Raw genomic sequence first — 27,592 nt, 5'->3', positions numbered from 1 at the left:
GTCTTGGCTTTTATTCTTCCCGAGGCTCACGTCCTAAATCCAGAGATGATCACTCGATGCTGTGGACGTTCAGGTAAAATCTGCCGCAAAGTCTATGAAAAAATGTGCATATAATACACGTGGAATTTGTTGACAGTTTTTTCCCCCTGCATTCATATCCCCAATGGATGCATCCTTAGAAGGGGCTGTGGGGGGAAAAAATGAAAATATAGTTCGGGTGCACACTTGCTGGGTGTCCGAGTTGTGTCCAAGAGGCTCAGGTACAACTTGCATCACACAGGAGTCTGCATGCTGTCCAATTTACATGGACACAACTCATAGACCTGCATTAGCTTGTTCTATTTTTCGTCTGTGATGCAGACAAGAATAGAACATGCAGTGTGATATTTATCTTTTTCTCCACGCAGACCATCAACCCACGTGAAAAAACATTATTCTGCATGGCACCATAGGCTATAATGGGCCATGTGCTACGCATGAAGTAACACAGACAGCATATGACCACGAATATGCTAGTGTGCTCAAGGCCTTAGGCCTCATGTCCACGGGCATATTTGAATTGCGGAATCCACGTGGGTCTCCTGCATAGCTAATCCGCAAGTCAATATGCCCATAGATTATCATTGGGCATCCTCAGGTATTTAAATGGTCAATGGAAGCTGTACGGTCCGCAGCACGCCCGCAGCTGACACTGCGAACGTGCTGCGGGAAAGCAGGAGATTTAAAAGGAAAAAAGGCACGTTGCATCCAATGTGCAGAAGAAAGAAGATCCGTCCGCAATGGAGGAGACCCGCACTACGTCCGGACAGGTAGCGTAAAATGTATTTTTGCCTCGTGTCTGCGGGCACCACAGGAATCCGCTGCATGAGGCCTTAGTGTTAACCCTTTGCAATCCACTGTCTGAAGACATTCTGATTGAAGCCTGTACAGCTCCGATGTCTGACAGGGTATTCTTACTGTATATTACTGGCCGCACTGTTGTCTGGGGCTCTCCAGCATGTCCCATACTGCAGTACTGGCTCTAGCCAGCAGATGGCCCCCTAGGAAACCGTGAATCCAAAATTGGATTGCAAAGGGTTAAAGTAGAAATTGTATCGTTCACAGAACATTATGTTCTGTCACAGCCAAATCCATGAGGGGGCAATGTGGCTGTGACATGATTTGTTGCAATACCTTAGTGCAGTGTTGAAGCAAAATTATGGGGCCTCTATGGAAGAATCGTGTGCTGCTTATGCAGCCTCAATGGAAGTGTCAGCAAGGATGCAGGTAACTGGAGCACCGTGTAGTGTGTAGGTGAAGTAAATATCCACCTTTTGATAGACTGGGGCAGATTTTGGCCCACGTTGTATTTAAGACACGCTAGTTCTCTACCAAACTATGCACCCTGGCTGAGCTAGGCATAGTGGACTGTTCTCTTTACATAAATAAGTCTAAAACTTGATGAATCAGAAATGTTGCCAAATTTTGGGTCATTTTATGACATCCAGGCATGATCATATTAGTAAAACTCCACTATCCTCATTTTTTACATCCAAAATTGTGTGTTGATGAATTTCTCAATCCCCCTGATTGTGGTTGGAGCTCAGTTTTTCAGATACAGAGCTCTTATTCCCCGCATAGACCCAGATATGATACGTAACGGTATGGCTGCAGCCACCACTACAGGGAGAGTCGAGGAACACTGTTCAATATATGGTATATCGGTAGGCTGGAAACTCTTACGCTTCTCCTAGTGGCAGTTGCAGATAGAAAGCGCCAAAAGCAAGAAAAATATATAACAAATGAATCGGCGCAGAATTGTAATCTCTTTAGATTAAAAAATACAACGTGGTAGTCAAAGGCGAATATTCACTTTACGGCTGCAGCTATTGCCATATCAAGCATCAGTTTTGTTTGGTTTTGCAATCTACTCTGTGTGCGATCTTGTTACTAATAACAATAATGTGGAACAAGTACATGAAATGGAGCTGCGCCAAATATCACTGTGGGCTAAATGCTGTGAATGTAGGGTTTCCATAGAGCTAGCCTTGTGTGCATCTCCCGGGACGAGCCCTGGGTATATGGGGCAGTGAAATGTATCACTGATAGGGCTAATGCCCACGGACAGATTTCTGCCGCGGTTTACGCTGCAAAATAACGCTGCTATTAGGTTCTATTGAACCTAAAAGTTCAGTGCCCACAAGCGTGATTCTGCCACGGATTTACACCGCGGGAAAGAAATCGTGGCCTGTTCTATTTTATTGCGTTATTCTGCGGCGTGGGATCTCCATTAATATAGTCTCCATTAATCCGCAATCGCCAGCGGGGATTTTTTTTGTTTATCCCCTCAGGATTCCCAATAAAATAACTACTTTTACCCAGGTTTGTATCTATTCATGTATTGGCACATCAGGGAAAATCTCATTAAGACGGGCTTTTAAAATGTCGATTTTAATAAAGTTCCTTCTCAGTCTCTTGTATCAAAAATGTTTAAGAAGTGGTACCAATGTTGCCAATATCAGGGTTTGCTATGTTCGTCTGATGGGTTTCAGCACAGCTGTTTGCAAAGAGGGTTCTAGAACTGTTTTAAAAAATGCAAGCTTAAAACTACGTAAACCTACTTTGTAGCATCTGAGACAAATGTAATCTGGTGTCTCAGAAACCGAGTGTAGAAGGTACAAAAGTGATGGGAGGCATGTACCGCGTCCCACTATGTATTTCATAGTAGAGCACCATAGAGAGCTGTGTGCCCATACTGGAGGAACTGTGTGTTGCCTTGCAGGCTTTCTGCGGACATTAAAGGGGTTGTCTCGCGCCGAAACGGGTTTTTTTTTATTCAATAGGCCCCCCGTTCGGCGCGAGACAAACCCAATGGATGGGTTAAAAAAAAAAAGTTTATTACTTACCCGAATCCCCGCGCTGCGGCGACTTCTTTCTTCCTTTACCAAGATGGCCGCCGGGATCTTCACCCACGATGCACCGCGGGTCTTCTCCCATGGTGCACCGTGGGCTCTGTGCGGTCCAGTGCCGATTCCAGCCTCCTGATTGGCTGGAATCGGCACACATGACGGGGCGGAGCTACGAGGACCAGCTCTCCGGCACGAGCGGCCCCATTCACCAGGGAGAAGACCGGACTGCGCAAGCGCGTCTAAAAACGCCAGAAGACAACGAATTTAGACGGATCCATGGCGACGGGGACGCTAGCAACGGAGCAGGTAAGTGAATAACTTCTGTATGGCTCATAATTAATGCACGATGTATATTACAAAGTGCATTAATATGGCCATACAGAAGTGTATACCCCACTTGATTTCACGAGACAACCCCTTTAAGGCATTCTCCTCTTTATTGGACAGGGTTTTATGCACCTGCGCCATATTATGTCATGTATTAAAGACTGGTGCATCAATCCAGGTAGGAGAGTAAAGGGAGAGCGTTAAACTGAGCAGGCATAAGAATAGTTAGTGGGTCAGGCGCAAAAACAGAGAAAAGAAACTAGTACATTTTTGGGTTTTGGATTACAAATACTGATCCAAAATATGCCCAATGTGAAAGTGGCCTTAGGAGGAAGTGCCAGCCTACTGCACAACCTTGAGTTCTGCTTGTGGCTTCAATAGAGGAACACTCGAAGGTGGTTGCAGTAATACACGGGAATGACATCAGCACAAATATTACCAGACAGCCTAATAATGTACAGGGTGGTGCAGAAGCAATTCTATCATTTTTAATGCAGGTTCAGGACCAATTCAATGCCAAATTTCAACCAATGGAGATGAAAATTAAACCTTCAGAAAGTAAATCTGTATACATAATTAATAATCAACCATTGTGATGCAAGCTTGGAGATGATAAGCCACATGCTTGCATGCATCCCTACACGTTTGAACTAGAATCTTATTGAATTCCTCAGTGATGGCACGCTTCAGTTCGTTGACTCTGAAATGGGATGTACGTATACTTTATCCTTGAATGCAGATGAAGGTGAAAAAAATCACGAAGCGCTACCGAAGATAGACCACCGGAAAGACCTCCATAATGAACCAGCTTCCTTTATTTAGATGCAACGCGTTTCGTCGCTCTAGCAGGTGACTTTATCAAGCCAATATAGCGGATCTTCAGGAGATACGGGAGCCTAGATGAGGCTGACAAACTGCATTAAATATCAATCGAATAGGTATTGTAAATTGAGAGGAAAAATCGTGTGTAACAGAATACAAAACTGGTGATGAATAAATGACATCACCCTCCTATATAGTATCGGGCCCGTAGCATGCCAGATTGAGCAGATGGGTTCCCTAATGGGGTACCCAAAACAACACAGGGCTAAGGGAGTATCAGTAGCTTTAAGAAAAGCTTCAGGACGAACCCTAGTGGAATGCACAACTGCCGTTGATGCCGCTAGCAAGCCTCAGTCTTGTCTCTTTGTTTAACATATAGAGAGAACCCCCCCCCCCCACCCGCTGGAGAAGGAAAATAAAAAAACAGCAGCGCCTCTGGCCCTGATGGCAGGTCATGCCAGACCTACCATCAAGGCCAGAGGCGCTGCTGTTTTTTTAAATTTTTCTCCTGAAGATCCGCCATATTGGCGGTGAAACGTGTAGAGCAAGAGGAGCAACACAATTAGTTGGCACAGTGAGTAATCGAAACTATGAGCTAGAGGAGCTGCAACAAGTTGGCAGCGTTAGTAATCGAAATGATCCGAACCATTGAGTGGACAGTACTATATTCTCGGTGTCTCCATAGTACAAACCTTGAGTCTATCGGGGTTCTCACCTGTCTATCTGAGCTGAGAGCTGTCATGCTCCATTTTATAAGTGTCGGAGTTCTTTTGTTTTTTGTCTGTCTTGTTGCTGGTGCGTTGAGGTTTTCCGATTTACATCTGGATCCCCCACCCCAGCCCTCTAACTCTAGTGTGTATGTTTTTTAGTAGGTTCTAATAAAGAGTATCAATAGTGATCTTTTAACAAGTCTAATCTGTGAAGGGCTATTAATTACTATTTAGACTTTCTACACTCTGTGAATTCTTACATTATAATGCAGGAGCGATGAACGCATCGCAAGTTCTTGCCCCGTCTGGGGACTAAAAAAAGGTAAAAATAAGAACAATAAAGTTTTACTAATTGTTGCCAAAAAAAGTAATAAAAGTTTAAAAAAAACCACCTTTTGCCATATTTATAATAAAAGAATGTAAATCATAAAACAAAAATACATATTTTGTATGGTTGCGTTTGTAAAAGTCCAATCTATCAAAAAAACGCATTATTTACCCCGTCGAACGCCGTCCAGGAAAAAAATTAAGAATGCCAGAAATGCGCTTTTTTTTTTTTGGTCATCCAAGAAAAAATGCAATAAAAAGCGATCAAAAAGTCGTATGTATTCCAAAATGGTACCAATGCAAGCTCCAGGGCGTCACGCAAAAAACGAGCCCTCAAATAACTGTGTTGAGGGAAAAATAAATAAGTTATTGTGCGCATTGGATGGCGGCAGAAAATAATTTTTAAAAAAATGTAATGTCTTTGAAAAAAAATAAAAGTAGTACAGCAAAAAAATTAAAAAATTATACAAGTTTTGGTATCGTAGTGACCCATAAAATAAAGTTGTCATGTCATTTTTGTTGCAGTTTGTAGGCCGTAGAAACAAGATGCACTAAAAGATGGCTAAATTTCGTGTTTTTTATTTTTTTTATTTTACTTCACTTAGAATTTTTTAAAAGTTTTTCAGTACATTATATGGTACATTAAATAGCACCATTGGAAAATACAACTCGTCCCACAAAAACAAGCCGTCATACAGCAGCGGCGATGGATAAATAAAAGAGATATGATTTTTTTTTTTTTTTTTTAAAGGAAAGGGAGGAAAAACGAAAATGCAAACCTGAATAAAAGCCTCGTCACTAAGGAGTTAATAGAGCTTGAATTGGCTAATTTCAGCAGGATTTCCTGTTAGCCTGATGTTAAAGAGTTCAACATGGGACTGCAAAGAGAAAGGGGTTGTTCATACTGGAATTCATGTATGATCCGCATATGCTGGAAGATTAACCGCTGCCAGAGTCCTGGAGAGAGGCTAGGGGTCATCGGCTAATGCATATTCCCCCTTTCTGTGAAGTCAGGAGATACTTGTCAGCTAGCTGTAGGCTATGAAGTCCGTTTTTCTGGTGTAGAATCAGTTTGAGAGGAATATATATATATATATTTCTAAAACCTAGCACATTTCTGATTAAATAAAACCGTGTGCTCCATATGGAATTGATAGCATAATATAGGACCCATAACCAGGTGATGGCCGTTATTTCACCATGGTCCTTGGTTCTGGTTACAATTTTTATGTCTTCTAACTAAAAGGGGAGTCTTTGGGTTTCACTGGAGCAGACATTGCATCGGACATGTGTGCTTTTATAAATCCATCATCATCAAGTGGATGCTTTTCCCATATTTAGGTCTAGTTGTAGAGAGTGACCTCAAACTATAGCACATAAAAGTTTTCCAAGTTATGTATGGTTCTGGTGTGCTTCCCAGAATAGGTGATCCTCCCAATGTAATGAATTAGAGCTCCATAAATAATACAACCACATACGGGACAGGCCCATTTACACGGAGCGATGATCGCTCAAAAATTGCTAAAAAACGATCGTTTGAGGGATAATCGTTGCGCCTAAACGTGCGGCCATCATGCACTTTTTGTGCACTGCTAGCTGATCGCTAAATTCAGGCCAACCTAAAAATCGTTGTGCGGTCTTAGCAGGAGTTCTCCGCGGGTAGTGCGGATAGCCTTGTTTCCCCCCGGAGAACAAAGGAACTGAAAGCAGATAAGCTATTAACTACTTTCAGCTAAAGGCTTCATTTGCATGCTAAATAGCTTTTAAGTAGCTACTTAATAGTTTATGCAAAATGATCGCTCAAAGCTGTGACTCAAACGGTCGTTTGAGCGATCATCGTTCCGTGTAAATGGGCCTTAAGGAAGATGGTAGTGGTGGACTCCTTAGCAGTAATGGAGCCAAACGTATCACCAATGATAAGTAACCATTTCTTTCTCAGCTCATTTTGGCTTATCTTTGTACCATCCAAATTTTAGGTCGTCAGTCCATCGTCTTCACACATCATTATATTGTAAGAACTATTTTTTTTTCCATCAAGACTGGAATGTTGTCATAGACTACTCCTCCTAACTTTAAAGGGATCTTCCAGGCACAGAGTAACATTTTAAAATCTAATGTACATCCTCATAATAAGTCATTGTGTAATAGGTTCACTGTACCCGGTCTAGCTACTTTCTTCATTTTCTATCTATATCATAAGATCCTCCAGCTAAAAAATATCTACACTTCCTCTGACATCTTGTCCGCATTTGCTACTTCCTTCCCGGTCTGTAGCCTTCAACACCCTGTAAGCAGTGCATGATGGGAGGAGAGGGGTGGAAGCACTGCGCTCTTTTGCTCATGTGCAGTTCAGAGTACTGGAAGTTCCTGTCTGTTGGCTTCATCAGGCTCTCTGGCACCGAGTGGGAGGGAGGTTGGTGCCGGTAAGTTGTAGGACCTGTAAGCTGTGGGCGGAGCTACAGCACTGCTCAAATACAAACTGTTGGAAGTTGTAGGTAACAATCTCTTTATTTTGGAAATAATGTAAATAAGCATCAGCTTAGGGTCCAGATTGGCAGATAAGAGGTACAGGTTGCTGTATCTGCTAGATTTCAGCATTTCCATTTTGTGCCAAGAAAACCCCTTTAAGGAAGTGATATGCTCATGTACTAATATGTAATACAGTTAGTTATTCATATAACTACTACCTGAAGTTTGCAATCAGAATGAAGAATCAAGAGGACAATACTGTATTATCTAAAACTCCCCAAACCATTCTTTCTATTGAAGAGTAGGGGAATGTTGAGGTTTGTAAATCTATTGTAATGATTTCCTAGAACAGCGAGCTGACACAACCAGTAAGTATGTACAAAGAGAGATTCATAATGCATATAGGACATTAGAATACAAGACGTGTTTTCCTGGGTGTAGTTTATTGAACAGAATGACACTTTATACAGATAGAAAAGTTGCTTTATATGCCTTGGCCATTTAGTTCATCATCCCTCCAATGATATATACAGGTTTCAGTCAAGTAAAGTTGTTTCGAGAGGTAACTTCTTGCATACAAGGAGGTGTGCATACACAGTAGGGAGCTCCGCTCCTTGCTGTGGGTTAGTTCCCACCCCATTTCCTGATTAGCAGTAGGGCAGTATGCAATATTACACAACCATGCTGCTCCAGGGACAGTAGTAGGTGATGGATAAGTTTTAGGTATCCTCATTTCTTCCTCTGGCAGTGTCCCTCTTTTCTGACCCCGTGGGCACCAAAGCAGCACTGTGGTCTGCTTGCATGATATACTTTCTTTTTATATATTGGTGGAACTGATGCAAACACTGCATTTTGAGCTTGTATACTGGTGCATTATCAAATAACCGCAAGATATATAAAAATACATTTCTTCCATATTAGTGTTCGTAGTATTTAAAAAGAAAACATAGTAGTGAAGCTATAGGTGTAACACGGCAGAGACGGCCCTGGTGTGGACTGAACCACTACTTATCCCTTTACTAGGGATAAGCTTGAAATGTATTTCACTTTTGGTTAAAATTGAAACCAAGCAGAATTTCCCCTTCTTAGTATGGTAGTAGTACCCTCCAATAGGTATTGCCCTCCTTTTATTCTACATAGAGCACCTACGGGATTTGTCATGACTTGTTAAAATTCCAGAACAGCTTTCTTCTTGGGAGGACACTTTTGTATTAACGGGCTATACAGTCCAGATTCAGGTCAGGAGGAGCTGTTTAGTAAGTCAATACAGAAGCATCACCTAAAAGTTAAAAAAAAAGATTGGCATTTTGAGCATTTTATACAGCTAAAACCAAATTATCAATTTATTATTTACAGTTGCCAGAAGAAGTGAACCCTTTAGAACAGCCTGGATTGCTGCACCAATTACTAATAAAATCAGGTCTGATTGTTACTAGAGATGAGGGAGTATACTCGCTAAGGCACATTACTCAAGCGAGTAGTGCCTTAGCCAAGTATCTCCCCGCTCGTCTCTAAAGATGCGGGGGCAAGCGGGAAGGAACGGAGGGGAGATCTCTCTCTCCCTCTCTCCTTCCCCCCCGCTCCCCGCCGCAACTCACCTGTCACCCGCACCGGCCCCGAATCTTTAGAGACGAGCCGGGAGATACTCGGCTAAGGCACTACTCGCTCGAGTAATATGCCTTAGCGAGTATACTCGCTCATCTCTAATTGTTACCTAAGACAAACAATTTAATGACACGCAAACAGTTGTACTATTCATTTCTTTTATTGAGCACACTGAAATCCACAGTGCAGGGTGAAAAATTAAGTAATCCTATGTATTAATAACTTCTCCAAGAAGAGCTAATTGGTAAAAAGTGTATTCATTAAGAGGAGAGTCGAAGGGTGGGTTTTGCAGATGCCCATTAAATAAACATACAAAGCCTGCTTACTAAAAAATCTGTCCTTTTCCATAGAGCCGATTCGTGTGAACTATACCTCGATACAAACAAACTTCAGCAGACATGTAATAAAAACAGATGTAGCTGTAAAATCTGGGGTCAATCTGTGATTAGCAAATGACCGTACAAAGGGAGAAAATTTCGGACTGTTCATACTCTGCCTAAGAGTGATCAACCTGTTAAGATCACTCCAAGAGCACAATGGTCAATCCTAAAAGAGAAAGAACCCAAAAGTAACAGCAAAAGTCTCCACATACTGCAAAAAACACTTAAGAATGGTGTCCATGAAAAAAACATCACAAAACAAGCTGTTGTGGTCAAAAAAAAAAATGCAGATCATATCAAGTTTGCCCAAGGTCACCTGGATATTTTATAGTGCATTTTGGAAAATGTAGATAAGACAGAAGTGGACCTTTAACACAAATGTACGTTTGGAAGAAAAAGAACGCTGCACATCACCAAAACTTCATCCCAACGATGAAGCATGGCGAAAGAAGCATCATGGCTAGGGGCTGCTTTGCCGTCTCAGGGCCTGGACCCTTTATGATCATTCAGGGAACAATGAATTCGAAGATGTATCAAAATATTTTAAAAGATAAATGTAAGGATAGCCGTCCATGAACTCAACTGAAAACATGTTGGGTAATGCAACAATAGAAATCAACTAAAGAATGGTTGAAAAAGAAGAAAACTTGTGTTTTGGAATGGCCAAGTCGGAGTCCAGACCTTAACCTTATTGAGATGCCGGGGCATAATCTGAAGGGGACTGTGCGCACAAGGCACAGCAGAAATATTGATGAACTTAAACATTTGCAGTGAGGAATGGTTCAAAATTCTTCCTAAATGTTGTGCAAATTTTATTTGCAGCTATAGGACACTTTTCGCAGAGATTATTGCTGCTAAAGGAGATAGGTGATTAAATTCAAGGGTTCACTTACTTTTTCTCTCTGCACTGTGGATTACTGGCTGTGCGCAAAAACATGAATGGTACAATGGTTTGTTCATTGTTAGAGTGTGTCTAACTGTGACTGATATAACAATCAGAACAGATTTTAATTAGCAATCAATGCAGAAATCCACGTAATTCCAAATGTTTTGTTGCAACTGTAGAAATATATTATCTATGTAATATTAGCACTGTGGTTGGGTTATGAACAGAAGTCACACCTCATAACCTGTTGCTCATGGCTGTATTACATCCCTCACTACATCGGATAGTACATCTGTACGCCTCTGATGTCTTACAGAATCCAGCAGCTGACACGCTCCATCAGATGCCGTATTACACAGGTATATTCCCCTATATGGTAAGGGAAGAATCCCTCTGGAACCCGTGGAAAGCCTCCGGCTCTATAGGACTGCGGGTGCTATATATAAAATACTACACTTCCACTTGATTTTACAATTCAACCAAAGTGAGAGAACACTTTATTGTTGTTCAGCGGCTGCCTCTAATGAGTGCTTATGTCAGATCTCATATGACACATTGACCTCCAGAGCTGAATAAATGAATGTAATGTAAAAGCTCATACAATACACTACACATCTCCTTCTACTGTGGATGCCATGTAATGATTTTACATTAGTTTACATCTAGAATTTAAAATATTTCTTAAGCTAATGACAAGAAGAATATACATAAAATGTACGTTCTGGAGTAAATTATCTGCCAGAATCCACTGAGCTCTGCTTACAAAGTATTTGCATAGTGTCAGCACAGAGTCAGGAGGCTCCATCAAAGCACCATGTGATTTAGTAACATCTGGCAACTAAGGCTGAGTATTATTCAAGGCAGGTTGTACTCCTGTTGTCTGCAGTTACAAATACACTAGAAATGAGAGTTTTCTTTACAAAATAACTAGAATTTCTGTAAACTTTGGAGTCAATGAGTATAATAATCACAAAAAGGCAGCGGGTCACGACTAATCTGAATCAAAAAGTTACAGGTACATAGGATGCTGAGTACTAGGCTGCACTTAATGCTGGAGTAGATAAGGAATTCCTGTTCTGGCAACTCGATCCACAGAGCAGAATGTCACTGACCTTTTAAATGGAACCTGTCAGCTGGAACAGGCTGTCCAAACTGCAGGCATCATGTTATAGCGCAGGAGGAGCTGAGAAGATTATTATATAGCTTTATGGGAAAAGATTCAGTATATCTTGTAATTTATTCACCTTTGATGATTCTGAGCTGAACAGTCCAATGGGCGGAGCTATCAATGATTGACAGCTATCTGTGTATGAGTGTATAAACAGGGGTAGCTGTCAATCACTGATAAGACCGCCCATTGGACTGTTCAGCTTAGAATTGGTTAAATAATTAAAACCCAATTAATACAGAATTTTCCCCATAAAACTATAGATCAATCTGCTCAGCTCTATGACATCATGCCTGCAGATTGGACAGCATGTTCCAGCTGATAGATTCCCTTTACATTTTTGGATAATTACCTACTGTTATAAAATAATCTCTAATTGTTTTTGTAATCGTGTAGACACTTAATTTTCCCCACACTTCCTACTAGAATTACATCTGATGACATACACAACTGTTAGGTCAATTATGATCTCATTCCAAGTGTAAGTTAGGCCGGTCTCACATATGTATATTATAGACACATATGTACCCGTAATACGGACGAATGTCCTGGCCTGACTCCAGGTATACTGACCCGGACATTATAGGGATCACTGATACTCAGAGCATCCATATTACAAGTGCATAAATGTGTCTGTAATACACTTGTGTGGCCATTAGGCCGGTTTCAGACAATCCTAATACTGTCACGTTTTAATGTTTTTTACTAGAGTTAAAGAGTACGTAAACTTTTTCATAAATCAATAGTCCAAGGGAATATAAGAAACTTTGCAATATATCTTATTAGCAAAAAATGCCTCTTTCTCCACTTAATCCCTAATCTACAGTAATGCTTCTCCATTTACTCCACCTCTATATTGCCCCTTGTAACCTGACCCTATCAGTCCACTGCATCCCCCACACCCCATATCTGTATGTACAGTCTGGTAACCGGTGCGTACAGCTTTATATATACACGACCCTATTTATATAAAAGATGGCTGGACCATTGTACAGAACTTGTATCACCTCTATTTCCTTATAGACTGTAAGCTCTTGTGAACAGGACCCTCACTCCTATTGTTCTCATTGTCTACTGGGTTAATACTGTATGTTATGTCTTGTTTTCAGCTGTTATCTGATTTGTATATCTGAAACGTCTGTGTACAGATGTCATCAGTAGATGCAGAGTGGGTGATCAGTACAGGAGGAAGGAGAAGCAGCGGCTTACAAGTAGAGACGGAAGCATTTTTCTCTAATAAGACATATTACAAAGTTTCATATATTCACTTGTACTATTGATATCTGGTAAAAAGTTTAGGTACTCTTGGATTACTGATGGTCCTTCCCGATCACCTGAATGAAAGAGCCCCTTATTATTTACACAGGCGCAGTATCATTCGTAAGAGTGTGGCTGTGGCTTGTACTGTAGATCACTTTCACAACTGTATACATGGCACTATGTAACCAGTGATGAGATACATTAAGATCACCAATATTTGACTCAAAGAAAGCTCCCTTAACTTCCACATTATAGCCACAAGACTCAGACCTCATGGATGGATCTACAGAACAAAACATAGAGGACTATTGTTCCAGGAGAACCTCGGGGGCGGGGTCTTTTGGTCATAATACAGACATTAAATGCCATTCCCTGTAATAAACCTATTTGTGTATGATGTTTCTTTGATATCTAACTTCTGTAACTTAAAGAGGCCAGTTTGAAAGGTTTCTGGTTGTTTTTCAAAAGTTCCTTTGACCTTACTGTAATGCTTTAAAGACATACAAAATAATTTAGTTTCTCTACGAAAAGGTTAAAAAGAGCAATTGTTACAAAGACCCTCACATATATCATAAATGTACACGTATATAGGATGCAGCTCACCTCCCCCGTCACTTTACCCTTGCAGATGAAGCACATAGAAAATACTCTGTACTAGAAAATCAGTCATCTACTGGTCGCTTTCACACAAAATGTGCTTTAAGTAAAAAAACCTCACTCACCCTATGCATACAAAATGTAATTACAAAATCCGAGCTCGGCGGGGGCATCCGGTTTTTAAACCCCCATATTGCACCAGTGATGTGCTTTGATGTGCTATGAATTTCTATGTAAAGAAAATGCCCTGTGGTGGTGCGGTCACAATTTGGAAGGATGCCCTATACAGGCGTTCGCTACCTGTAGTTGCGCCTGTAAGAGATCCGGTACTCTGAGGTTGGATTTATGAATGGCACAGCAGGAATTGTATTTGGATGTAGAATCAGCCCTTGATGTAATAGTGCTGTAGGCCAAACTGCAGTCTGTAGGGGCAGTTATTCCGCTACGACGGTTACATGGCTGCACAAGTCTTTGGGGTTGGATCGTCAGCATTTGCCTTCCTTCTGATGCTCTCTGTGGAAGATTATGAAAGTTCATACATGTGATAAAATGGTCAGACTCAAACAATGCCTTTACATGATACAATTGCCATTTCATGAGCATGTCCACTGATTATGTAAGTATTGCTACTGCTGCGATGTTAGAGGGTGAGCTAGGCCCCTACTTGCTCTCATGTGATGTGCATAATAAAAATATTTTTAGGAAGAAAAAATATATATATATTTCTAGAAAGTGTGTGCATCTTTTGGTTTGATGTCAGGAGGGTCCGGCAGAGTCAGACCCCTCTAAACTTCCTTCCATAATGATCAGGCACAGCGCTTTTGTTCACTATCCGATCATTTGGACCACCAACCTCATCACAAAGTACTCTACCTCACTCCAAAGGCTCCAGCCCGGCCGCTGATTATTTTATCTCATCCTGTAGCTCCAGCATGGCTACGCTGCGTACAGGACATGAAGTAACACAGATAGGAGAGATCAGGGGTCAGAGTCTCTGATTAATCAGCGGCGGCTGGACCAGAGTGAGCTAAAATACCTTGCGGTGGAGTTGCTGCCTGTCCAGAGGAACAGGGGGCACTATTACTATAGGGGCCACTGAGAGGGAGTATGATTACTACCGGGGCCACTGAGAGGGAGCATGATTACTATAGGGGCCAACGAGAGGGAACATGATTACTTAGGGGGACCACCGGGAGGGAGCATGATTACTATAGGGGCCACCAAGAGGGAGCATGATTACTACATGGGGCACCGAGAGGGAGCATGATTACTAAGGGGGCCACTGAGAGGGAGCATGATTACTATACGGGCCACCGAGAGGAAGCATGATGATTACAGGATTACAGGGGCCACCGAGAGGAAACCTGATTACTACAGGAACCACCGAGAGGGAGCATGATTACTACAGGAACCACCGAGAGGGAGCATGATTACTACAGGAACCACCGAGAGGGAGCATGATTACTACAAGGAACACTGAGAAGGAGGATAATTACTATAGGGGGCCACCAAGAGGGAGCATGATTACTATAGGGGCCACCGAGTGGAAGCATGACTATAGGGGCTACCGAGAGGGAACATGATGACTACAAGGGCCACCGAGAGGGAGCATGATTACTACAGGAACCACCGAGAAGGAGCATAATTACTATAGTAGCCACCGAGAGGGAGCTTGATTACTACAGGGGCCACCGAGAGGGAGCATGAATACTGCAGGGGCCGCCGAGAGGGAACATGATTACTATAGGGGCCACGGAGAGTAAGCATGATGACTATAGGGGCCAGCGAGAGGGAGCATGATTACTATAGGGGCCACCGAGAGGGAGCATGATGACTACAGGGGCCACAGGAGGGAGCATGATTACTACAGGGGCCACCGAGAGGAAGCATGATTACTACAGGGGCCACCGAGAGGGAGCATGATTACTACAGGGGCCACCGAGAGGGAGCATGATTACTACAGGGGCCACCGAGAGGGACCACGATTACTATAGAGTCCCACTTCTTTAGCCCATAAAACAATTTTGCATAAAACAATTACCTGCTAGATCTGTCCTCCCAATGCCAACGAGTCCTTCATATAATCCTTTCACTGGGTTATCTCCAGCCATCACCACTCCATGCAACCAGATGAGGAGCATCCTGTGTCCATGTTCCCTGTAGCTTTTGTTCCCTAGGACAGAGAGATCACATGAGCTCCTATCGGTGTCACGGGATGACTGATGTCCCTCATTACACTTAATTCATGCAGATATGGCAGGCATGTGTGTATATATGGGGAATTGCTGATGGCTACAAGGTATCGCTAGATTGATACTTTGACAAGATACTTCATCTCATAAACCTGAATATTTTCTCCGTGGTTGAAGACTACCTGCACTTTTAATCTACAGCACTCACGCTCCATCGGCCACTTTCGTCTCCTACCAACAGCTGAAGACGGCCCCATAGAGCAGCGGTAGGAGCCGAAAACGGCCAACGGAATACAAGTGCTGCAGATTAAAATGCAGATAGTCTTAAAAGAGGTTGCTTAGGGAAATCTAGTTATCTGAATCCAGTTTATGTCCAGCGGTAACAGCATCTCCGCTTCCGACATGATTTCGACACTGGGTCATGCAATATAGATCTTCCTCCCCCTTTCTGATGTTAGCGACATGCTTGCAGGGAGCTGGCTGACTGGCTCGTTACAATTACTTAGTCAGCCCCTTCTCTGTCACCACTGATGCAGAGAAAGAAGGGATTTGCTTCATTACGTAAACGAGTCAGTCAGCCCCCTGCAAGGACATCACTGACAGCGGGAGAGGCAGCAAGCTCTATATCACGTGACACAGTATCAGAACCATGCTGGAAATAAAAGTGTTGATACTACTGGAGCTGAACTGTATTTGGGCAAGAAGATTTTCCCCAGACAACCCCTTTAAAAGGGGTATTATGGAATCAGACAATGAAAGTTGTTCTGTGTTATGGGCTGTATTTGTGTTATGATGCTTTCTGTATGAAACCCGTAAAAAAGAAAGAGGAAAAAGTAAGAGAAGGTCTAGCATAAAGCACTGTCCCCTTGGAGCACTAGGGTCCTAGGTTCAATTCTGATCAAGGACAACATCTTCATGGAGTTTGTATGTTCTCCCCATTTCATAATCATCATCTTTATTTATATAGCACATGCATATTACGCAGTGCTTTATATCACCCCCATTGGGGCTCATAATCTATATTCATCTATTAGCATGTTTTTGCAATGTGGGAGGAAACCACACAAACACATTAAGAACATACAAACCCCATGCAGATGTTGGCCTTGGTTAGGTTTGAACCAAGGAATTCAGAGCAAAAAAAGGTAACAGCGCTAACTGCTGAGCCCCAGAGGACCACCACCAATAATTATAGGGGTATTGGTGAAGGTTCGGTTCGAACTAATTTTTAGCCAAATTTCAGCAACTGGCTGAACCAAACTTTTGAAAAGTTCGTTAAACACTACTTTTTATTACAAGACACAGCTCTGACAACTGTATTGTACAGGCACATCGCAGCGGAACCTTCTACGGAAAATCCAAAGCATCTTACCAGCAGTGTCCATGAGCTTTCAAAAAAATAAAAAATAATAATAATCATCAGCGTGGTGCGGTTTTTAACCCCTTAAGGACCAGGTTGTTTTGTACCTTAAGGACCAGACACTTTTTAGGGATTTTACCCATGTGGCGGTTTTACTGCTCTATTTTTTTTCCTTTAGCTACCAAAATTATTTTTGCTGCGTTTTTTTTTCCCGTGACATATAGGACTATTTTTTTAATATCTTTTTCACTGACTTTTTTTTCCGTTTTTTAGTTTTATTGGGGGTAAAATGCTAAAAAAATTGGTTTTTTTAACATTTATAGTTTTTTTTAAAATTATTTTTATATTTACACTAAAATAAAGTATGGAAATGGGTTCCTCTATTTGTTTCGGACGTTTTGATATATAGTATGTATGGTTTTGGTTCACAGGGCGCATACGGCGATGGTTTTTGTTGGCGTCGGCTTCGTGTTATTCTCTTTCTTATGTATATATAGTTGTTTTATTCTGTTGTTTTGTTTTACTTATTTATGTAATTGTGTTTTTTACTATCTGTGTCCCCCATGACGTCATATAAGACCTCTGGGGGACACTCACTTTTTTTTTTTTTTTAACTTTATTTGACACTTTCCCACTATAACAGGGGCGTCCATAGGAGCCCTAATTATAGGGGAAAGCAACCCCTGTGGTGACATTAGTCACCTGCAGAGCTGCCAGGGTCTAAGTCTGACCCTCCAGCTCTGCAGTAGCAGGGAATCCCGGGAGGTCACATGACCCCCCGAGGCTCCCGTACTGAAAGTACATGTTACTTTCACTTTGCACAGACAGTGCTCATTGACCACTGTATATCGGGGAAGCAGAAGGCAGGAAGGGTTAAAAACCCCTCCTGCCTTCTGCTCCAGGTTATCAGCTGTCACTGACAGCTGATAACCCGTTCCTGCCTCTGACTGATTGCACCGACTTAGAGAGACTTAGAGCACCGCCGTATTTTTACGATCGGTGGTCCTCTAAGCCCAGGACCAGCCGCCGTATATATACAGTGACTGGTCGTAAATGGGTTAAATCCACAGTATTTCAATTCATTCTTGAGATTTGCACCACGGATTTCAATCTTCAAATGAGAGGATGCAGACCTATAATTTGCAAACACTACTAATTTAACTCTTCCTTCACATTTATCCTTCTTACTCGGCTGTAGTAGAAACACAAAAGCAATATCAGGAGGTTTTGAACAGTGTGTGTATTGGCGTTTTCCGTGCTGTAGCAGGGATCATCATATGGAGTCACTGTACCTGTCCACTGCTGATCTATAGCCCGGATGTGAGCATCTGTGAATTTCCAGTATTGCGCCAGCTTCTTCCACTCATTGGGTTTTAAGTACTTTGTTGCCAGCCTCCAGATAACAGAGCGGATATGCTGTGTCTCAAGACGGTGGTCCTGTCGGAATGTCAAGTGTCTGGCCACCCAAGAGTCTGAATCGCTGTTCAAATTGTCCTGCCATTAGAGAAGACACATGCAGAGCCAATTTAGAATCCAAGGCGTTTATAAAGAGACCTACGTAATAAACATGACACTTATTCCATTCCTACCTTCTCCCACTTGTAAAATCGATCTGCCTTGATAATCATGTCTGCCAAGTTGATGTGATTCCCTCGAGCGGCCACATCAAGGGAGGTCTTTCCTTGCTGAAAGACAAAGCACGCTTGTTATACAGCCATAGCTATATATACAGCTCAGCCTAGATGTATAAAGCGTATCACTTTGTGTACCTTATCTTGTAACTTCAGATTAACTCCTGCAATGAGAATCATTTCTGCCATTTCCTGCCGCCCATGTTCTGCCGCTATATGGAGAGGAGTCTGCAACCTCTAGAAAAAAACAGGAAGGCACATTACGTTGGGACTGGCACAATGCAGAATGGGTCAGCCTGTTTGAACAAGACTCAAGGAGGCCCTTTAATTACAACATGTAACAGGATATTCAGGTCAGTCTTCTGAGTATGATTTATGGGGAGTAGAATAATGTGGACGAAAATCAATTCCAGGCCAGATCTGTATCTGATCTGATGTATCAGTGGGGGTCACATACATGTATAATGTGCAGTATTAGTAAGCTTGAAGATGTGTGAATTTCAAATTGCACAGCAATGAATGAATTGGAATGAATTGACATGCACAACTTCTCTAACCCAATGCTTATGCAACAGGAAGCATAGCCACAAGAGTCACAGCAGCCGCATTAGCCACAAAGCCCAATAATGATGTGCAGGACACCACAGAGGAAAGTTTCTGATTAAAGACCGTGGTGGGTGCAAGAAGAGCAGGAGGAGACCTATAATAAACTATTTGGGTCTGCTCACACTTTGCAATTTGGTTGCGGTTTTACATAATATTACAAACAACAAAAAAAGTGAAGAAACCCCAATATTTTAACACAATGGTATATTTTGTTATACTTCTGTGAAGGGGAGGAACGTGTACAAGTATTGATAGCATATTAAAAACATCTATATAAAAGCTCGCTTACAGAGGGCAATTATTGTTAGGATTCTGTAGGCAACACCGACGCTTGTCTTCTCGAGAGAAATAATCACCAGATCCTCAATGCACATGTAGGAGATGTAAAAAGACCATCTACATCAGTGTTCCCCAACTCCAATCCTCAGGGACCACCAACAGGTCATGTTATCAGGATATTTTATAGTAAGAGCACCTGTCTGAGGCACTGACAATAATTACATCACCTGTGCAATACTGAGGAAATCCAGAAAACAGGACCTGTTGGGGTCCCTGAGGACTGGAGTTGGGGAACTCTGATCTACATTGTGTATAAATATTCTTCATAGAGGATTTGGCAGCTGATTTCATCCATCGCAATGCAGCATGTGAAATCTGCGGAACATCCCAACAGGCAGCTGCAGACTTGGTTGTGCTGCACGTCTATCACAAAGTTTCTCAAAAAGTGGGGGCTTGCTGTCTGTGGGAAGTTGGAAGCTGAAATTTTTGCACCAGAACCTTGAGTCTTTACCTACACAAACATTATACCTTAAAGCAACCAAAGATGGCCGTCCAACTTCTCTAACTACCTGATGCACTGCTAGTGAATTGATAGTCTTAAGATACTACAAGCTGCTCTGATTGGCCAGTGCTGTTAACATGTGGTGTCTAATGATTTTTTATTATGGGCCAAATTCTTGGCCCAATGTAACGTGCGCATATCACTACACCTGTTGATTGGCGCTTGTATAGTTTCTTTTTACACAGGTCAATAATTGGCTTTCGTGGATGAACAATAGTATAAGCCAACTGTGCATCCCCTATTCAAAAGGGAAGATGTACTGGTGATCAGCGAATATTTTTACGCTGGCAAAAACTAGCCGATCAGCCAACAAATGAGTGTTCGCTCATTAGCCCGCTGATCACTAGTCCCTTTATGCAGTCCAACTGCTCGGCAAACAAGCGGTCAAAGGAATACCCAGGGTCAATGATTGGCCCGTGTAAAAAGAACAGACTGTCAATGCCCTACCAACGGACAGTCTACATCAGGTACTCAGAGAACAGGTATGGCCATCTTGATTTGTCCTGAACTGGAGGGTCACTTTATTCAAAAAGACAGGACGGAATCATTGGGACTGGCACAATGCAGAATGGCTGAATTGGTCATCCTGTTTGAACAAAATTCAACGAGTCCCTTTAATTACAACATGTAATAGGATATTAATGTCAGTCTTCTGAGTATGATTTATGGTGACTAGAACAGGTGCAGCCATCTTGGTTTGTCCTGAACTGTTGGGTCACTTTATTAAAAAAGTTTCTTAGCTTCTAGCTATTTACTTGTAAAAAAAAAACAGGATCGTGTTGCGTTGAGCAATAGTTGCATCATCCAACTTCAGTAAACTCGCCTGCAGCTGGGGTTGAGCAATTAAAAAGTGCAGAAAAAAAACAAGAACAAATCCTCAGAAACACTGTAGGGTTAATTTCTCTAAACCGACAGTGAAATGTTCACCACAGTATTGGATTGCAGTAATTAATTTCTTAACCTTTTCACTGCCATGGATAAATGTGATACGCCATGACGTCAAACATTTCCCGAGGCTAGAGCATAACGGCTTGGTATCATATCAACACCTTTAGGACGCAGCCCTCATTCGTTTTTTTATTTGTTTTTATTTTCAGTTTTTCATCCCCACTTTCAAAAATCAGAACTCTAATTTTTCCATCGATGTAGCTGTCTGAAGACTTGTGTTTTTGCAGGACAAGTTGTATTTTCCGGTGGTACCATGTACCAAATAACGTACTGAAACATTTAAAAAAAATTCTAAGTGGAGTGAAAATAAAAATAAAAAAAAAATTCAATTCTGCCATCTTTACAGGGTCTTGTTTTTGTGGCATACATACTGTGGCAAAAAATGACGTAACTTTATCCTGTGGGTCGGTATGATTACGACAATACCAAATTAATTTTTTAAATGTAGTGCAGCAAAAAAAAACAAAAAACTAAATAGCTTTAAAAAAAATATATACATTTTCTGTTGCCCTCTTCTAACAGCCATAACTTTGTTGCCTGTCCATTTATAGGGTTGTGAGACCGCTCGTTTATTTGCAGGACAACCCATGGTTTGGAGTATATTCGACTTTTTGATCACATTGTATTACATTTTTTCTTGGAGACAGAGTGAAAAAAAAGTGCAATTCTATCTTTTTTTTCTGCCAACATTTATTTATGCGTCATTAATAATCTGTGATTTTGAAAAATTGGACTTTTATGGATGCAGCGGTCCCAAATATGTTTTCGGTTTTTGCTAATTATTTATTTTTATTATGAATTAAAAGGGATGAGGAAAAAGCTTGTTGTTTTTCTACTTTTAGTATTCTTTTTCTGTAATAATTAAAAAATCTTTAATCTTCCACTTATTTTTGCACTCTGCTTTTTAGTCCCCGTAGGCGACCTGAACTTGTGATCGTTTGATCTCTTACACCGGTACTTAAGGGTTATCTGTCACCACATTTTTAATATAGAATAATATTATAAATATTTATGTTTTGGAGAAATAAAAAGAGTTTAAGAAATAAATAATGCTTTTCTTTATGCATATGTATTGGTGAAGCATTTGAAAAATTAATTTAAAAAGTGGCGACAAGATAACCCACAAGTACCCCGATACATATATTGCAATACTGAAGTATTGAAGTTATTTGGTAAGGATGAGCAAGTATACTCGCTAAGGCACTACTCGTCCGAATAATGTGCCATAGCCGAGTATCGCTGTGCTCGTCCATAAAGATTCGGGGACCGCTGCGGCTGACAGGTGAGTCGCGGCGGGGAGCAGGGGAGAGCAGGCGGGAGAGAGGGAGAGAGAGATCTCCCCTCCGTTCCTCCCCGCTCTCCCCCGCAGCTCCCTGCCCCGCGGCGGCCCCCCGAATCTTTATGGATGAGCAGGGAGATACTCATCTAAGGCACATTACTCGGACGAGTAGTGCCTTAGCGAGTATACTCGCTCATCTTTAAATATATGGTATTTCTAAAAGCATTCTATTAGGACAAGCTCCCAAAGTAAAGGAAAACCTTGTGGGCACGAGGGGAAGGAGGGTTAGAGGATTTTTTCTTATTTTCAACTACAGTTCAGGTTTTAGTTCTGTTTGTCAAATGTGTGAAAATGGTCAGGACAACAAATCTGTTAACCCTTTGCAATCCAATTTTGGTTTCCGGGTTTCCTAGGGGTTTTTCTCTTTCTGCCATTATACAATGGTACCATCTGCTGGCTAGAGCCAGTACTGCGGTATGGGACATGCTAGAGAGGCCTCCGACAACATTGTGGACAGTAATATACAGTAAGAACACCCTGCCAGGCGTCTTCCAACATTGGAGCTGTAAAGCTTTCAATCAGAATGTCTTTAGACGTCAAACAGTGGATTGGAAAGGGTTAATGTTATCAAGGTGTCTGAATAATCTAGTAATATGTTTCCCATTAGAAATCCTACTCCTTCACAACCTCCACAGCTTGTTGGTCTCTTACATAATCTGTAATGTCCAGGTCACACTCGCAGTCTATGAAGAGCTTCACCATGGAGGGAAAGTTCTGCAGGACAGATATATGCAGGGCGGTAGACTTTTGCTAGAAGAAGAAGAAAAGTCACGAAGTGTTAGTGGATAGAATCAATCTAGTAGTACTAATATATAGAAAAAATTATTATATATTCTATATAGTGCAGGGAGGTTTTAGACAGATTTTTTCTTGCTAAAAGGTTTGTCTTAAGTCTGAAAAATATGATATATATATATATATATATATATATATACATATACATATATACATATACATATATACACACTCAGTTTATATATATCCAGGTTACTGAAATGCATAGTAATTAAATGCAATAAGATGATTGCGGAGATCTTGCACTTACATTGTTCACTGCATTGATGTTAATTCCTGCGTCTATGAGCATCCTGGCAATGTCTTTAAGCCCGTGGGAAGCAGCATAATGAAGAGCGTTCATTCCCTTCTATGAACCAATAAAGAGGGATCATTTTAATCTAAGAATTATAATAGATAAATTCAGTCGTGCCATACAACTACATAGTTTATAAAAGGGACGTAAATGTGCAGATACCTTTGATAGGGTGTGGGCCCGGTGGTGCAATTCTCCTTTTATGTTCTATTCACCATGCTTGCTCCCCTCATCTACACCAATACTCCAGTAAAGTCCCCACTGATGGGACCCGTGGCCTCCACTGTATTAGGCACAGCTACTTGGTCTTTGATCTTTAGCATTAGGAAGACCTTACCCCCTCAATGCTCTTTTGTCAGGCATTGTTTTCTATACCATGTTCTCTTTAATATATACACCTTTGTATGTTGTTTAATAGGGATGAGCGAGCATACTCGGAAAAGCACTACTCGCTCGAGTAATTTGCTTTATCCGAGTATCGCTGTGCTCGTCCCTGAAGATTCGGGTGCCGCTGCGGCTGACAGGTGAGTCGCAGCGGGGAGCAGGGGAGAGCGGGCGGGAGAGAGGGAGAGAAAGATCTTACCTCCGTTCCTCCCCGCTCTCCCCTGCATCTCCCCGCTCCGTGCCGGCACCCGAATCTTCAGACCCGAGCACAGCGATACTCGGATAAAGCAAATTACTCGAGCGAGTAGTGCTTTTCCGAGTACGCTCGCTCATCCCTATTGTTTAACCTTCAGTAAAAATAGTTTAAAAAGTTTAAAAAAAAGAATAATCGATAATAGTAATCACTAGGTGACTCTTTAGTCACCTAGTTGGGAATGAAAGAATGGCCAGTATACAAGAGATCAAACAGAAAAACCCATAGGGATATCATAACCATCTAATACATTTATACGATACATGTTGAAGGGACACTTTTGGAAATACCCATTAGGCCAGGGTTACTCCAGCGTATTTGCATCGCGTATTATGCGCACATGATTCGCTGTAAATGGCGTCAATAAAACTATATTGATTTTCATTGTTTCATTCACACTCACATATATTTATTACGTATGTTATGCGCTTAAAAAAAGAACGCGGCAAGTTCTATTTTAACCAAGTATTAAGCATGTGAGCCCAATTGTTCTCTACAGGTGCATTCAAAATGCAGTGAATACGCACTGACATTTGTATGTCCGGCGCTTTTTATGCATTTTGCTAGGAGATATGAGGAAGGAGATTTAAAAACAAAAACAGGACGCCAGCGCAGGGCAGCGCGTGTGAAATACGCTGTACAAGCGAAGACCTATGCGAGTAAAAGCGTGACAATACACAGGGATACGCAGTTCCATATGCCGGTAAAGCGCATTACGATACGGTCATGTGATCCCAGCCTTAAGGCGACTTCACACATTAAGAATTTACTGTGAAATTTCAACTGCAGATTTCATGGCAACATTTTTCAGCAATGTACATACAGTACAATGTCAGTAAATGGGGCCCTTCACTTACAGCAGAGGGGTGTAGTCTGCCACACATAGGGCATGCTTCTGATTAACATTTCTGCATTTCTGAAATTTTTGTTGAACTGTATTTTTATAAGATTTTCATCTTGGAACCTTTACTTGAAGTTCTAAAGCACATCTGCTAGAGGTGAACGCAGTCACATGGGTTTGGAGGTTAAAGGGATTTTCCATGTTTTCTTTTCATCTAATCCTCTTATTCATGAAGAACAAAAGGACTTTGAATGACATGTTTTTGAAAAATCCATAGCATGCGCCACGCTGCAGGTGGAACAGTCTTCTACAGTAAATAGGGAGGGGGTCACATATGAACCGCAGTGCTCTGCAATGTTCAGTGGGTGTCCTATGGAGGGAGGTAAGTTTTTTTAAAAACATGTAATTGGAAAGCCAGCAGAGTGTTATTTTCTGCAGTTTACTCATTATGATTAATAATTCTCTTTCCATCCACTAGGTGGCAGTACCACATTGGTACAAGGGGAATATGTAGCACTGTTGAAGTGTAAGAGGACTTTTACACTATCGCTATTGCGCTATCACACAGTGACCCACTGAATGGAGTCGGAGCGGGCCAGAGATCACGTCCGGCCGCCCGCCACTATTCAGAGTAAACAGGCAGTCATTCATAGGAAAAAGACTTCCTTTGTACGCGGGCGGACAGTTACTTGATTCTTAAAGGGGCTGTCCCGCGCCAAAACGGGTTTTTTTTTTTCAATAGCCCCCCCGTTCGGCGTGAGACAAACCCGATGCATGTGTTAAAAAAAAAAACGGATAGTACTTACCCGAATCCCCGCGCTCCGGTGACTTCTTACTTATCTTGCGAAGATGGCCGCCGGGATCTTCACCCACGGTGGACCGCAGGTCTTCTCCCATGGTGCACCGTGGGCTCTGTGCGTTCCATTGCCGATTCCAGCCTCCTGATTGGCTGGAATTGGCACACGTGACGGGGCGGAGCTACGAGGAGCAGCTCTCCGGCACGAGCGGCCCCATTCAGAAGGGAGAAGACCGGACTGCGCAAGCGCGTCTAATCGGGCGATTAGACGCTGAAATTAGACGGCTCCATGGAGACGAGGACGCTAGCAACGGAACAGGTAAGTGAATAACTTCTGTATGGCTCATAATTAATGCACGATGTACATTACAAAGTGCATTAATATGGCCATACAGAAGTGTATAACCCCACTTGCTGCCGCGGGACAACCCCTTTAAGTGAGCTGAAAACCAAGCGATTCCAACAGGTGGCTTTGTCGCGTTCTATGTTTGCACAGGCCGACAGCTGGCTGTAATAACGCCTCTGATTAATCAGGGGACTGTCGTCCTGTGTGGAAGTACCCCAAGGTATAGGAGCACAGCACAATTAATAGCCAAGAACCATCCATTGTACTTTGTGACTGGAATGCGTTTACTGAACGATTGCTCAATGAGTTGTCATTTTGCAAAAACCTATAGCTGTGGGACAAGATGCGCCCCTTACACACGTTGTTATAGATACATGACCAGAGACAAGGTGCGCCACTTACATACACTACCGTTCAAAAGTTTGGGGTCACCCAAACAATTTTGTGTTTTCCATGAAAAGTCACACTTATTCACCACCATGCGTTGTGAAATGAATAGAAAATAGAGTCAAGACATTGACAAGGTTAGAAATAATGATTTGTATTTGAAATAACATTGTTTTTACATCAAACTTTGCTTTCGTCAAAGAATCCTCCTTTTGCAGCAATTACAGCATTGCACACCTTTGACATTCTAGCTGTTAATTTGTTGAGGTAAGCTTGAGAAATTGCACCCCACGCTTCTAGAAGCATCTCCCACAAGTTGGATTGGTTGGATGGGCACTTCTGGCGTACCATACGGTCAAGCTGCTCCCACAACAGCTCAATGGGGTTCAGATCTGGTGACTGCGCTGGCCACTCCATTACCGATAGAATACCAGCTGCCTGCTTCTGCTGTAAATAGTTCTTGCACAATTTGGAGGTGTGTTTAGGGTCATTGTCCTGTTGTAGGATGAAATTGGTTCCAATCAAGCGCTGTCCACTGGGTGTGGCATGGCGTTGCAAAATGGAGTGATAGCCTTCCTTATTCAGAATCCCTTTTACCCTGTACAAATCTCCCACCTTACCAGCACCAAAGCAACCCCAGACCATCACATTACCTCCACCATGCTTAACAGATGGCGTCAGGCATTCTTCCAGCATCTTTTCATTTGTTCTGCGTCTCACAAACGTTCTTCTTTGTGATCCAAACACCTCAAACTTGGATTCATCCGTCCACAACACTTTTTTCCAGTCTTCCTCTGTCCAATGTCTGTGTTCTTTTGCCCATCTTAATCTTTTTCTTTTATTGGCCAGTCTCAGATATGGCTTTTTCTTTGCCACTCTGCCCTGAAGCCCAAAATCCCGCAGCCGCCTCTTCACTGTAGATGTTGACACTGGTGTTTTGCGGGTACTATTTAATGAAGATGCCAGTTGGGTACCCGTGAGGCGTCTGTTTCTCAAACTAGAGACTCTAATGTGCTTATCTTCTTGCTTAGTTGTGCAACGCGGCCTCCCACTTCTTTTTCTACTCTGGTTAGAGCCTGTTTGTGCTGTCCTCTGAAGGGAGTAGTACACACCGTTGTAGGAAATCTTCAATTTCTTAG

At 42.0% G+C, this 27,592-nt stretch overlaps 1 protein-coding gene across 2 annotated transcripts in view; it reads right to left on the bottom strand.

Annotated features, from left to right (window-relative positions):
• Nucleotides 1–7,966: 7,966 nt before the first annotated feature.
• Nucleotides 7,967–27,592, bottom strand: part of ANKDD1A (ankyrin repeat and death domain containing 1A) — an 84,672-nt gene continuing 65,046 nt past the window's right edge. For both annotated transcript variants that reach the window (XM_066592887.1, XM_066592888.1), the window contains 7 exons: nt 23,402–23,500; nt 23,008–23,106; nt 18,761–18,859; nt 18,581–18,676; nt 18,284–18,485; nt 15,481–15,612; nt 7,967–13,952 (listed from right to left, as the gene is read on the bottom strand). In XM_066592887.1, coding sequence (XP_066448984.1) covers nt 13,891–13,952; nt 15,481–15,612; nt 18,284–18,485; nt 18,581–18,676; nt 18,761–18,859; nt 23,008–23,106; nt 23,402–23,500 — 789 coding nt within the window. In that variant the 3' untranslated portion in view covers nt 7,967–13,890. The remainder of the gene's footprint in view (nt 13,953–15,480; nt 15,613–18,283; nt 18,486–18,580; nt 18,677–18,760; nt 18,860–23,007; nt 23,107–23,401; nt 23,501–27,592) is intronic.

Source organism: Eleutherodactylus coqui, chromosome 2 (genome assembly GCF_035609145.1).
Source record: "Eleutherodactylus coqui strain aEleCoq1 chromosome 2, aEleCoq1.hap1, whole genome shotgun sequence".
NCBI lineage: Eukaryota > Metazoa > Chordata > Amphibia > Anura > Eleutherodactylidae > Eleutherodactylus > Eleutherodactylus coqui.
The sequence above is the reverse complement of the archived record's forward strand: the minus strand, read 5'-3'. Positions and strand labels throughout refer to the sequence as shown.